Genomic DNA, 14,579 nt, shown 5'->3' on the forward strand with positions numbered 1-14,579 from the left:
ATAATAGGATCCAAGCTGCTGTCTGAGTGATCTTGAAGGAAGAAACTCTGGAACAGCAAAGTAGCATTAGCGGAAATTTTGATGCACCAAGTAGATACATTTCCAACTGCCACTTACCAGTTAAACACACGGGCTTTGTTTGATGGTTGTAAGAGAGTTGGCTAATATGCTTCTTAAGCTGCTGCTTGCATCTCTTTTTTGAAGCTTCCATGACCTGGTTAGTGAAAGCATGCATTTTGATAATCATTTTAGACAGTAAACTTGTAAGTGCACCATCAGAGAAATAAGCATGTCAATTCTCTAAAAAACGGTGCTAATTACTGCAAAAACAATAACAATACATATACAGATCATAATTGATTGAGATTTTTAACATACCTATATGAACTTGGCATCACAGAGATGTGTACACCAATGATTCTTGGTTGTCTGCTAATTCAGCTACGATGAAGCATTATAAGAGAACGAAATATTGAACCAGTAAATTTGAAAAGCTTACAAGAAGTTGAGCAAGTGCATTGCCACCCATGAAAGAAGAGACACAAAGGTAACAAAGTAAACCTGTCAAACACTGATGGTTAAGAATGAGCAACTAGAAGTTATGGCATCCTCACTGCAGAGCTCCATGATAAAGACTTGAACAAGAAACGTGGAGCACTTTCTGGAATTTTCTTTTAAAAATAAAGTAATTGTACTATAATTACATTTACATGAAAGGTACAACCATTGTGATCTCGCTTCATTCAACTCTCTGTGCCATTAGCAGCATCTCCCTTTAATAGTATACAGGAGAGTATTCTAAAAGACATCTCAAACTGGAGTAACAATCTCACTTCTTCCCTCTGAGCTGAGTAGAACACCACTAAAGTCTAAAATCCTAGTTAAAGAAATTTATCGTGTAAATATCTCAAAAAGCCATCAACCAGCTGGATCCCGTGGTTAGACAACAATCAACCGTGTTGAACTCTGTGAATAGCCAACCATCAAAGAGGGTTGGTTTAGGCCATATAGCAACTCGTACTAGAGTCATCAGCTTTACATCCAAGTTAGTAAATTTCCTCAAGGAATGTGTGTTAGTTTCCAGATGAGATAAAACATTATTCGGAGACAGCCTATTCTCCACAGCATCTTGCCCGTTTCGTCTCCTGAAATTTCTGCCATAGGCATAGCATTTCCCGAGGTTCCTGGTAATGAGCAAGGACATAGCCAGTCTCACACCCATCAATACTAATCCTTCCTTCATTCACATATTTAATATCTGATCCTTTCTTTTTCATCTCTTCTATCCATATGCCCATTGCAACATCCTCTAGCTTGAACATCTGCAAGTTAAGGTCTTATCAATCAGTGAATCCTATCTGTAACAAGAATGTTATGAACTATGAGACATTCTGCATGCCTCATTTAAGTGCACAATTTGTTTCCTAGTATTCCAATATTTTAAGGGGAAAAATCAAATCTTAACAGTTAGAACCAATACCTTTAGACTCCCCTCTTTGTGCCGCTTGTACACTGACTCTGCAATGTCACGGGAAACTACATATCCTGGACCATGAGCCCAAGGCGGGTACTTCTCATCAGGCCATTCCTACATGATCGTGATCAGTTGAATGAGTACATAAGAATGCAGAAAGCAAGCTTAGGCAATCAGATAATTAGTTTCTGGAATAAACTTTAGTTTGGTGGTAAAATAATCAAGTTTAAAACCAAAACTGAAAGGAAAATGGAAGCTCAAGTTAAATATTTGTATAATTGAGATAGTACATAATCTTTAAAGCACTTAAATATGTGCTAACCACCTAGAAGAAAATGTTGATTATTGTTGGAGTTCTGTATTAAGAAAACTCAAAATTTCCACAAGTAGACAGATATTGGTTTCTTTTATCATTCTTAATTCAAATTCCATGTTTAAAAAAAACATTCTAAGTAAATGGGTGCCTTGAAGAGTTTTAAGGAACACTTTCTCCAGATAGTACAAGAGAACATCTTCCTCTAATTGATTTAGATCATCAAAAATCATTTAAGAGCAATAAAAATACAATACTGTATTCTACTTTTTTATTTAAGAGTTTAAAATATGTTAATCTGTAGTTTTGTTGCTCGATATTGAAACGGCATGCAAATAGACAATTTGTCCTAGCAAGGAGGCAAAGAGCAAGAATTACAACCACACATGAGAATTTTACCTTGGGACAGACAATGGCCAGTTCATCACAATCTCTATTTTAGTACTATGTTTATAATATTTCATTGAGTTTATATAATCTCATTGGATTTTTTTAAATGAATGATAATATTTTACTTCATAAGAATTGGATATTTACTATAATAACCTAACAGATATTGTCTTATGGAGAAATAATGCACTAAATATCCAAAGAAGTAAACTTGTGGTTGATGGGAAAATATTATAAGCTAAGACTATAAAACTCCCCGTATAAATATTGTATGTCCAACTTGTTACACAAATTGTTACATAAACTAAAAAACATAGATTAACACATCGCCATAATGTATGGAAATATAGTAGTCGCATGCAAGGCAAACCTTTGAATTACCAACCTTCCCTTGAATCCACCAATGCTTACATCAGAATTATTATTTGATATTCAAGTAGCTCTCTTGTTTTCAAGTAGCTCTTGATTCTCCTCAACTAGTTACCACCAGTTAGATTGACTGGGATGCAGTTTGTTGATGAGGTCCAACAATAACAGGATTTCAAAGACTCTCTTCCCATTATATCTCCCCATGAAGAGAGACAATTTGGTAAAACAAATTATCCTCAGGGAAAGTTATATCACACGACAAAAAAATTTATCGATAGTTTACAATAGCACTTGTATCCTTTTGGCTTTGAAGATTCGTTTTTTTTTGTGGCATTTTTGTGTTTAGTATGGAATTGAATATGCATCTACACTGTAAATTCAAACACTTTATGGAGGAGGTTTTAGGAGTCAAACATGAGAGGTGTCTAGAAGAGTCCTTCAAACATTAAAGCGGTAGGAGGTAGTTAGGGATGAAGATAGCGAGCATCAAGGCACAAACAACTTCAAGCAAATGTCAACTTTTTACTCTCAACCACACCATTTTTTGTAAATTTCATTCTCAGTTCAAGGACATGTGAAGTGAAAAATTCCATTCTTGAGAAGGTAGAAATGTTCGTGGCCATTATCAATTCGAAAAATATAAATGGAAGACTGAAAAATGTTTTGAACTAATTTGTGAAACTGCTTAAAAATGGCATTAACCTCATACTTACGTTTCTCTCATAAAGTAAAACCAACATACTATCATACGGTCATCTGTAAAAGTACAAACCATCTTGTTTAAGATAAATTTGGATTTTGTTCAAGACCCCAACATCACTGTGTATTAGTGAAATGATTGAGATGGTGTATAAGCCATATTAACTTTCACCTTTGAGGTTCTCAAGCTTGATCCGAGATGGCAAACTTTATTCATCCACTGACACTAAAACTTATCGTGAAAGGTGATGATAAGACTTCAATGGCCAGCTTTTTTCAAATTATAGATTTTTTTATTATAACTCAAGAAAATGCATATCCTGCCATCTACCTCCCCACTTTTGACCTTTTTATAGAATAATCAAAGGGCACAATTTGTGTATCAAAAGTCAGCAAAATATTGAACACAAAACATAAGCAAGGAAAGATACAATAGCAATGCCAGTTAGAACTTAGAAGTTAGAACACATTTTATAGGATCTACCACTTAATCAAACACGTATCAATGTATAATAATAAGAAGAGGAATTACCTGAAGTGAAATGTACCACTTGCTCTCCACATTTCGGTGAGGTTGTGAATCTGAGTTGATCCTGCCATATAAAAGTCCACTTGTGATATTTGCTCCCGCCAATGAAGAAAGCACCTCATCAACACGGACAAATGCATCATCATCTGTTTTCATTATGTATTGGGCTGATAAAACATTTGTCTGTCCAAACAAGTAATAGGTTTTAGATAGTAAAATATTAAGTTAACAAATTAGGCTTTCAGAAACAAAGGTCCAAATTTACCCCATATATGCAAATAGCAATTGTTTTCAACGTAATTAAGCTATAATAATCCACAAATGGCATCAATTGGATGTCTCCATATGTAACTGCCTCATGCCATAGCTCCTCATTGACCATTTGATTTTTATGCTGCAAAATCATACCACATAATTTAGGTAACACAAAAATGAAAATCATCAAAAACTACAACCATGGAAACCAGGAGAATTAAAGAGTAGTTAATTTAGTCAAATTCTCAACAACAAAAAAAAAACCTCACTATAATTTGGCCTGAAATTAAGGGTACATTGAATTTTTTTTCTAAAATAATAGGCAACAAATGTACCAGAGGAACAAAATTGATAAAGCAAGTATGCAACTTCAGAAGTAAACTATGTTGTCCAAGAGGAACAATAAACCAAATCTGAATCATTTTTATACTAAACTCTATTCATGCTATTCTTAATCAACTAAAAGCATTTGCAGTGTAAATGAGGAAACTGAATATGAGACTTAAATTTAGCCTATACTGCTACAGCAGCAACACCAAGAAAAACAACACAAGTAGGCATTCCAGGTTCAGTAACCTTTGCCATCGTAATATAAATATCTTGCCAAGCTAGAGATTATAGTCAGATCCAAATTTTCTTCATATAATCTTTAGTAATAAATTCCCATAGACTAAGAGTATAGAACTGAGAAGAAATGAACAAGATGGTGACAATTTAACAAATGGCATTAGTCAGGCACCAAGATTGTATGAGCCAATGCCTGATGGCAACAAATGCCTTTCTCTCTTATTTTCAATCTCTAAATTATGAAGTAATATGTAATATTCCAACAATATCCAACTGAATTTATTGAATTAAAAATTTGTCACACCCCATTTTAGTACCATAATTTGAATTGTGGGTTTAATAAAGAAATTTTATAACTTTAGATAGGTGAGTTCCTATTAACTTGCCTAGTTGCCTCAACATTTTAAGCCAATGGTCATTGGTTCGGTTCTGACAAGACATTGATATATTATGACATAACATTCACTTCAGCTCATAACTTAAAATAATAGGCTATTTCTTGATGATACAGACTGGAGACGAGAGCAAGAGCAATGAGAGATCTAAATGCATCTAAATATATCAATTAGATTAAGAAATAATAAAGCCTCCTTTCTCACCAGGCCTACAAAAAAACGTACTACAACTATTCCAGTCCTCACAGCCTCATACTGCATCCATGTCCTTCTAACAGCCATTCTCTGTTTGAAATTGTTTGCAGTTGAAAATATGCCAATAAAAAGATGAACAGCTTGGTGCATAGTTATGGGATTTGACTTCAGCAATTCTAAATCCATAACATGCTCAAAATCCTCAGAAGTAGGTAACCCACTAGCAAGGACGGATATCAATTTTATGTCTCCTGAAATTCTAACTTCACTAGCAAGCCATGGCTCCAAGCTCTGACAAGCCAAAAAAATGATAACAGAAAAAAGTTAGATGATTTCCAGAAGTTACATAAACAACTAAAAATTAATATACAGATTGATTCTAGGTAGAAATTACTTCTCTGAATGCAAACGAAGTTATATGCCTTCCATCAACAGTCATCTGCATTCCCTCAATTCCCACCCTAATAGTAGCAATGGAAAGAAATCCTTGCTTAAAAGGAAAATTTTTTCTCTGTTTATCTCCCTCTTTATTGAGTGGCGATGGTTTAGAAATATTGTGATGTCTATTTGATGTGAAAACCTTTTTGTCATCATTACCAACCATTGAACTGCATTGTTCCAAATCATCCACTGCAACAAACAAAAAACCAGGAATACTTAGAAAAAGGGAATGTAATTGAGTATATACTGCATTACTAGATCTCACAAATTCAAATCTCCAAGTATCTCAACCAACCCCAACAGATACAATCATCAAAGTCATAATACTGTCTATTCCCAGCAATACTAACAGGAAGATTGTAAAGAATATTTGCATGTCCTTACAGCACAAATCTAAGATTCTTGAAAAAATAAATGTGCTTTTGGTGGTTGTAGTTGACTAGTACTCTCGAGTAATTTCTACGATCTAGCAAGGTCACTAATCAAAGTAATGAGAGACTCAGTAATCTGCATATTTGAGTAACAGTTTGTGTGGTTTGAACAAATAGGAATAATCAAGAGATAAATTGCATCAGACTAGTGAAAAGGGATAGGAAATATCTCCATGATAACCAGAACCAAACATCCATTCATCTTTGCTCTTATTAAATGATTGTTCGAACTTAGAAAGTTAAATTAAACCAGAACATTAACATGAATATCTAAAATATAATTTGTCAACTTGCTCAAAATGATTACCTTTCTTACTACTGTCAGTTTTTGAAGAAGGGCACCGCTCCTCTTCACCCCAATCATTAGTTGCAGACCAAGTATTCTGAACAATCACTGGATCCTCTGTTAATTTATCACCTTGAAGCCGAACATTGTAGTGAAAAATTATAGGAGGATCAGGTTCCCCGGGAAGAGCTGTTCCTACTAAATCAATGCGGAAATTGCCAACAAGGCCACCAGGAGTACCAATGATAGTGATTGAAGAACCTTGAATCAAGCCACATGGTATTTTCAATTTGAATGTGTCATCGGCAAATCCTGAAACATTCATGTTTTTAATAGAATAAGGGCATTGCTTATCTTTATCTTTCTGCAGATTACTTTCGTTAGAATTTTTGCCCTCGATTACAGCCATAAGACTTTCCCATGCAGAACTAGCTTCCCCAAGTGCCTCAACAGCTTGAGGTAACCCAATAGAGTGATTTACTAAGTGATACAAATGATACCATGTTTGCAACGACTGTTTCCCTGTCTCGGAGAGATTCCTTTGTGTAAAAAGATGCTGGGCTATCACATTGGCTGAGACTACTGAATAACCATCCCCCGGATTTTGGATTGCAGGTGGATTTTCAGAAGCCACCCACTCAAGATGTTCTGAAGAATTATGAGACAGGCGACTTTGAAGTAATCTTTCAGCTAGGGGGTTCTCCAATATCCCATATCGTAAAATCAACAAGGTGAACAAAAAACCTAACACAACACCTCCCGACCATTTCTTCATCTTTCACAAAATGCAAATTATTAATATTTTATCAAACTATCATACGCATAGTCATGCCTTTGGAAAGTCAGATGTTCACTCTTTACATCTAGAATTGTCTTTCATACTAATATATGGTTTAAAGTAAACACGCCTGCATTTAGCACAAGATAGAATTTAGTACGTATAGACCCAAAGACAAGAGTAGAACGCTAAGACTAAATGTTAATACTATATCTTGGAGTTAACACTGATACGTCAATGAAGGCAAAAGATACAGAAAATTACATATGGATTTTTTAACTCCAAGCAAAAAACAATAAAAATTGAAGATAACTGGGATCTGAATTCTTGAGTCCTTAAAAAACATAGCATAATTATCAAAGCAGGAATTGATAAAGGCATTGCATGTATAAGAAAATTGAAGAACGGCTTCATTAAATCAATAGGAATGGTGTGTACAGCATCAATTAAAAAATTCAGGAAAGAATGAAAATGAAAATAAATAAGAAAAAAACTGTCCAAAAACCAACAAACAAGATATTAGCGTATATTAAAAAATAAAAAAAATAGTATTGCAAAAGTTAACAGTTGTATGTATACTTACTAAATTAACAATATTAAGAAATATAAAATTACTTAATAGATATCAAGAATAACATAGCCCTAATCTAATTCAATGACTTTATATCATTAATATGTACATATTTAAACCATATAACTACCATATCGTTAACAATATAGTTAAAACCTACCAAAAAGTTATTATTTAATATTTTATTATTTAACAAGTTAGTATTACGTAATAAGTTGATAAACCTAATCCAATTAAAAGCTATTTATTCCTCCTCATCCCAGGGTTTAAAGACATTGCTTCATCAGGCTTATCCAGAAGGCAAGCACACTGCTGCCTTCATAGCTCCTTAATTGCTCAATTGCTACAGTATGATTGTTAAAGGCAAAAGATACTGCAATTCCATTAGTCTCAAAAAACAAGTGAGATGGTTTAATATATAAATATAAAACTAATTATCTTCCTAAGTGGTTAGCCAATCAATTTCAATATGATACCAGAGCAGGAAGTAAAGAAGTAAAGGTTCAAAACCTACTTGCCGCTTAAAAAAAAAAGACTTTGTACCTTTGAGTTAAGATAGGTGTGAAGTGGCATGCTGAAGGACTTTCTCCATGCCATTAGTCATAACTAACCAAGTATGGTGGTCGAAAATATAAATGTAAAATTAGTCTCTTCCTAATAGGTCAAGTTTTTGACATAATTGCTTAGCAATCAATTTCAATGATGATCTTCCTCTGGTCTGTTGTTCTCCCATCGTCTATCCCTTCGCTACTTCCCTGCCTTACGTTTAAGAGCAAGCGAGCATCTCTCTTTTGTTGTTTTCAACTTTAAAGTTACATGAGATCTAGAGAACCATGTCTTCAACTCTTAGGTAACACGATTTATCAGTGGTATTACATAATCAAATCTGCACTCTTTTCCTTTCACCTCCATTTAATGAATTGCATGATACCATAACTGATTTCTTGAAAATCAGTCAACTCATTCAGCTGATTTCCGGCAAATTCAGACCATTTTGTAGAGTATTCCAAGGAACCACTGAGGGTTCTTGTCAAATGCTCAATCTCACAAAAAAGATCAAAAGTTCGAAACAACCTTTGCCAATGCCAAATTCAGTTGAGCAGAAACAAGATTGACCGATGTTGACAACCATAAAAAAAAGTAGTAACTTAGCACTTTTTATGATTGAAAAGGAACTAAATTAAAGTAGAATCAACTTAAGAACAAAAGTTAAATAGCCAGACAGAACAAGAAATAGCTAGTTGTTTACAAAACCTTATAAAAGTAGTCATAAGTTGCCTAACTACCAAAAAACCATAACATGAAAGCAGAAATGTTCCCAAACAATAACGATCAATATATTTGCAACTCAAAAGTAGAAACAGCCATGGACCAATAATGACTTTATGCCCACATAGGAAGCATGAAACACTTGTTAAATATCCTCCTCTTCCATTACTCGTAACTAATAAAATGACAAGGCCTCCACTTGTTAAATATCCTCCTCTTCCATTACTTGTAAGAAGTAAAATGCCAAGATTTCATCTACAGTGACAAAGCGCAACACATTTCGGTACATCTAGATGACTGTTGGATTCGTCTTTTTCCCGCAACCCACTCAGTTCCTTAAAGATCCCGCAAGAAGGAAGATTTAGGAGGGAGACTCCAGAGCAGAAGGAAACCCCCACCACCACCTACTGCCCACCGATCCCTAGTTTTCAGCATCTCCAACAAAATGTATTCCTGACACCAAAATTATACGTCTTCAATACCTCCCCCTCCCACCCCCCCCCCCCCCCCCCCCCCCCCCCCCCCCCCCCCTTCAGCACCGATATCCCTTCCTTTCTCTTAAAAAGCAACACCGATCTCCAAGAGAAAGGGAGATACAGGTAATCCTACCTCAGAATCTAACACAATCAATGACCAAAATAAGCAAATTACAACAAGAAGGCTCGAGCTCGTAGGACGTTAGTGTCTTGTGAGCATAAAGCAACTGCCAAAACAAAGATCATGAGCCGAGAAAGCACATCAGACAAGTTCTTCTTCCACAAAAAGCTAATTGGAGTAGGCCAGAGCCGATCAGAGCTAACATTTCACACCTCATGAAGTCCATCAACCGGAAAAACTCACGGTAAAGTGACGAAGGAGTAAATTCAGCAAAGCGCGCCGTTCGAACAACGGATAGCGCATCGATTAGGAAATTTTTTGCAAAGCCAGCAAAACAACGCAGCATTCCGCGCCAAATCTGGCTGAAGCACAAGGGAACCAAAACAAGATCGACCATGGGGAAGCAGGAGAACCATTACCGGAATTCGGCACTCAAGCAGGCGACGAGGAAACCTCTCGCCTTGATTCGCCTTTCCACGCCAAGATATCGAGCATAATCAAGATGCGAGACAAACAAATTCGAGGGAGAAAAAGAGAGGAAAAAAAAATCAAATAAATACATTTTAATATTCTAAGTAAGTATAATAATTCAATTAAAAACCATGCTTTAGGCAGCGAGTGAGCAACACGTCCGGTGAAGATAAACGACGACCACGAATCAGTAGGTAATGAGACAGGTGTAGCCTCTCCACGACGGTAAGCGCACCGAAGGGTCAAAGTAGGTGAAGGGAACAGTCGTGAGAAAGATCAAGAGTCGGTAGGCGTGCTGCTATTTTCTTCGCCTTCTCCGATGCCTTTTTTTTTATAATATATAAAATTAAAGGGAGTTTGTCGCGAAACTTCGCGAGTCGTGCAGTTTCGCGAACTAACCGCTGCCGCTGGACCTCGGCGAATCGGGATCGCAGTCCACACAACACCCGCCTATCTATTGGTTTAGAGGCGCTGGGCCCGACGGCATCCGCATGTCGTAAGGCAGGTAGGTTCATGGGTGACAGAAAACTGTTCAGTAAGCCCGTCTCTAATTCGATTTGATTAAGTGAACCTATTTGGCGTACACAGCTCATGGGCAAGCCGGCTCCGTTCGGAGGTCCCAATAGCAGACCTGGTAAGAAGCTAGTTGGAGTGGGACCCAATGTGGATGGCGACAAGAGACTCGTATTTCCATGTGACGGGTGCTCCTTTTCTCCATTGACTAAGTAAATACGCCTGCCTGTTCCTTTCCTACATGTGGGCCTCACCATTACTACCTGCAATCACGACGAAGGTACGATAATGGGGATGGGAGAGAATCTTCGCAGAAATTTTCCTTTTGGAGTGCTCGACGATTGTAGAAGACTAGAGAGTTGACTTTGGCCGTCGAATACGATTTGCAATTTTTATGATTTCGCCCCGCTGGCTTTATGTAATTAAGTATTGCCTCCTCGACGCGTTGACCGAGGAGATGGCCTGCCCTTAATTATTCCGCTGCCATAATATTTTATCAGGAATCACCCTCTTTATTTATTTATTTATTTATTAGACTGTTTAATAGCTTGATTAATTGGCACGCATAAAATAGATATATTTTTATTATACTATTTTTAAAAAGTATCGAGAACAAGTCGATGACTAAACTTGACTATTTCAAAATTGCAACTGTCAAAAATATATGTATTATTTTAAGATCTAAATTTCGTCTCGGACGTGCTTTTAATAGAAATGAATTGTAAAAGTGCATTTCAAATAAAAATTGTACTGGATCGATTTTCTTTGTGGACTTTTTGTTACTAAAAACGCGTCGTTCTGATTTTTTTAGATTTTTTATAGTTTGTATTTTTAAAAATAATAAAAAACGAGTAATTAATAATCATCGTTAATTTTATTTATTCATTTATGAAGCTACTCCTGCTTTGTTTTCTTAGAAGTTGTTTGTTTGTTTTCTTTTGACTTTGACGGAGGCTTTGGTTTGAATGTTAGGAAATAGCAATTGAATTTGAACCGTTCAAAATAAGATTAAAAAAATAAAAGGTTGAAAATTTGTGTTGAGTTTATCGTAAGTTGGAACCAAGTGGCGGTGATGGTTACGTCCACCGATGGCGACCAGCTACTGTTTTCTTAAGCCCAGAAAATAGAAGCCGGCCACGTGGAAAATTAAATTTCTTTTGGCAATTTACCTATTGGACCCCACAGTACGTGGCAACCAGTTCAGTCAGGCATTTTTGGCAGCTCCTCGTTTGACATCTTCTTATACAAGAATCAACAAATTTCATCCCATATTGTTCATGAAATTTCAGATTTTCTTTTTCAGTTTCAACCACTCGATGATTTTAATAAGAGCAATGATACATTATATGAAAAATATAGCATGAAATTCAACATGACATATTTCATATAGTGGATCTCACATCCATACAGTGGAGTCCACATCCATGCAGTTGAGTGTGTCATGTTGAATTTCATGCTATATTTTTCATATAGCGTATCAATTTTCTTTTAATAAACATAAATTTTACTTTTTATCCGTCCAGAGATTCTTTCCCAAAATAATCCATACTTTTCTGATTTATTAATCTTATAATGAAATGTGATACGGCGGAATTGCAAAATTGCCCCGTGACCATCTCGTGGCCGCTACATGGCCTTAGAATCAGAAGAGTATAAAATTATTAAGTGAGATTAAGAAGGATTAGATAATGTTCAAAAATATGGTCAGTTGACAACTTCAGTCTTGGATATCTCAATCTTTACTTCTACCTGATCTTGGGCCCCAACTTCGATATCTACTTAGTCTTATATGTCGATCTCAGCTCAGCCTTGGATCTCAACCTCAAATCCTAATTTTGGTGTCTGTTCAACTTCATGTGCCGACCTCATCTAAGCTTTGGGTCTCAATTTCCTACGTCGACATCTGCTCGATCTCACGTACCGACATCTTCCCAATCTCAGGTCCCGACCTCGACCTCATACTCTGACCCCGTCTTAGTCTCATGCTGAGTCTAGAGAACCGATTTACCTGCAAGATCAAGAAACCCTAAGACTGTTTCTTTCAGAGAACCAGGAAAATATTTCAGAATACATGGACAATTGGAACACATATATCGAAACAAATGCACGTATCTAGAAACGTTTCTTGAACGTATGCTGATATATTTTGGATATCAACTCTATAAAATATTACTCATATCCAGGGGCATAGGTATACATACATAAAATCCTAATTTTCTCAAATCTTTAATCTCCTATCTCATACACAACCCCAACTAGAGCATCGAAGTGGCTTGTCCAAATCCATCTGCGGTATCATTCTAACTCTCTTTTTTGAATATTTTTTAGGTCTTTTCATCATTTCCCGCAACTAACTCCAAGGAGCATGAACGTCAACCTATTTGATGGCTGATGACTTGATCATCTACGATATTTAATTGAAACAAAATGTATAAGGCTTTATCACCTTTCCAACAATCTCTATCATGTAAGATTTTATTGGCCTAAGCTTTTATTTGTCGAGGAGGAATTATACCAATTTGAAATTGTCGAAATTGTCGATGTTTATTCATATAAAGATTCTTTCTTACGGGGATATTTATCTTGGTGATTTGGAGAAATACCTGCTATTATGGAGGGATATTTCATCAATGATTAGAAATCATCAAGCATAAATTTGTGTCCAGTGATTTTTAATTTTTTTAATAATAAAAAATAAATAAAATAAAGTAGTATAGGTCAAGTGATTTTTATTAGTTAGATTTTATTTTATTTTTTAATTTTTTGAACCTTGACTTCTAAGGTTTCAATTTTAGAATTTATGAAATATTTATATTCGTATATTGTATTATTTAAATAAAGTATTAATATTAAATTAATTTTTTTTATTTAATATTAATATTTTATTTGAAAATTATAAGAAATTTTATTTAAATATAAATTAATAAATTGATATTGGATCCATACATATTTTGTTGATGAAATATTTAATTATGAAATTTAGAAGCGAGATATTTGATACGTGGGACTCATAAATATTTGATTTGTGGGATATTTCATTGTGGAAGTTGAGATATTTGAGAGATAAGATATTTGGTTGATGATATGGACGTGAGAACCATAAATATTTGATGGAAATATCTCCTATGACTGTGATATCTTAAATTTGTTAGACAAAGTTACAATTGAAAATGAATCAAATGTTCATGAATATATTTGACATTCGATTTGATAAAAATATATATATGTTCATTCAATATACACAAAATCAATTAAATAAATAAATTTAAATAATTTACTAAATTAAATAAATAAATTTAATATATTTATGTTCAACTCATTAATATTTATGAATAAAGATAATAAATTCTTTATAAATAATATTTATTAAAAAATTTATAAATTATATTTATTAATAAAATTTCTATTAATATAATAAATAAATTTATATTATAAATTCAACAACCAATCAAATAAATTTTAAAAAAATATAACAAACTCGAATACAGCTCTATAATATAATCATATGAATGAATTGAATCAAACTATCTAAAAAACATTAAACAAAACTTGAATAATTATTTAACAGTTTAGTTCCTTTTGAATCTGATTTGATTTGATTTAATTACTTTACCAAAAAAATTTCAACAACATAAAAATTTAATTCTACTTAGCTCATTTATAATCCTGGACAAAAGTCTCGAGACATTCATCGATAAAAAACATTTTGAAAAGTTAATGTGTTTTGGCAATTTAAAAAAAAATTAAGGTATATGATTTAGCTATTAGAAAATATCGTGAATAATTTGAATTTCATTAAGATTAATATTTTGATGATAAAATCTTGCTCTAAATTTATTAAATGAATCATAAAAAGCCGTCTACTAAATATAAAAAAAAGTAAAATAAATATAAATAAATTCCCTTTTCTTATCTTCTTCGTGCGTTGTGTCCGTTCAATAATAAAATTAAATCTTATTATAATAAGTCTTACAAATCTAACTAATGACTTTTTACAAATATAATTATTATAATTTGATAGTGAAAATTTTGATTT

The 14,579-nt window shown here is 34.2% G+C and overlaps 1 protein-coding gene across 2 annotated transcripts; it reads right to left on the reverse strand.

The window, feature by feature from the left end:
- Window positions 1-646: 646 nt before the first annotated feature.
- Window positions 647-10,072, reverse strand: LOC141847429 (beta-1,3-galactosyltransferase GALT1-like). Of its 2 annotated transcripts, XM_074735474.1 has the most exons (8): window positions 9,979-10,072; window positions 6,366-7,252; window positions 5,581-5,816; window positions 5,196-5,477; window positions 4,040-4,168; window positions 3,778-3,957; window positions 1,481-1,588; window positions 647-1,322 (listed from the first exon to the last, which is right to left on the reverse strand). In XM_074735474.1, the coding sequence occupies exons 2-8, from the start codon at window positions 7,117-7,119 to the stop codon at window positions 1,113-1,115; spliced, it is 1,899 nt and encodes a 632-aa protein (XP_074591575.1). In that variant the 5' UTR covers window positions 7,120-7,252; window positions 9,979-10,072; the 3' UTR covers window positions 647-1,112. The 2 variants fall into 2 exon arrangements, with proteins under 2 accessions (XP_074591575.1, XP_074591576.1); XM_074735475.1 differs by lacking the exon at window positions 9,979-10,072 and having other exon boundaries at window positions 6,366-7,473.
- Between the last annotated feature and the right edge of the window lie 4,507 nt (window positions 10,073-14,579).

This window comes from Curcuma longa, chromosome 16 (assembly GCF_044706935.1).
Source record: "Curcuma longa cultivar G26 ecotype Majalengka, Jawa Barat chromosome 16, ITB_CL_G26_1.1, whole genome shotgun sequence".
Lineage (NCBI taxonomy): Eukaryota > Viridiplantae > Streptophyta > Magnoliopsida > Zingiberales > Zingiberaceae > Curcuma > Curcuma longa.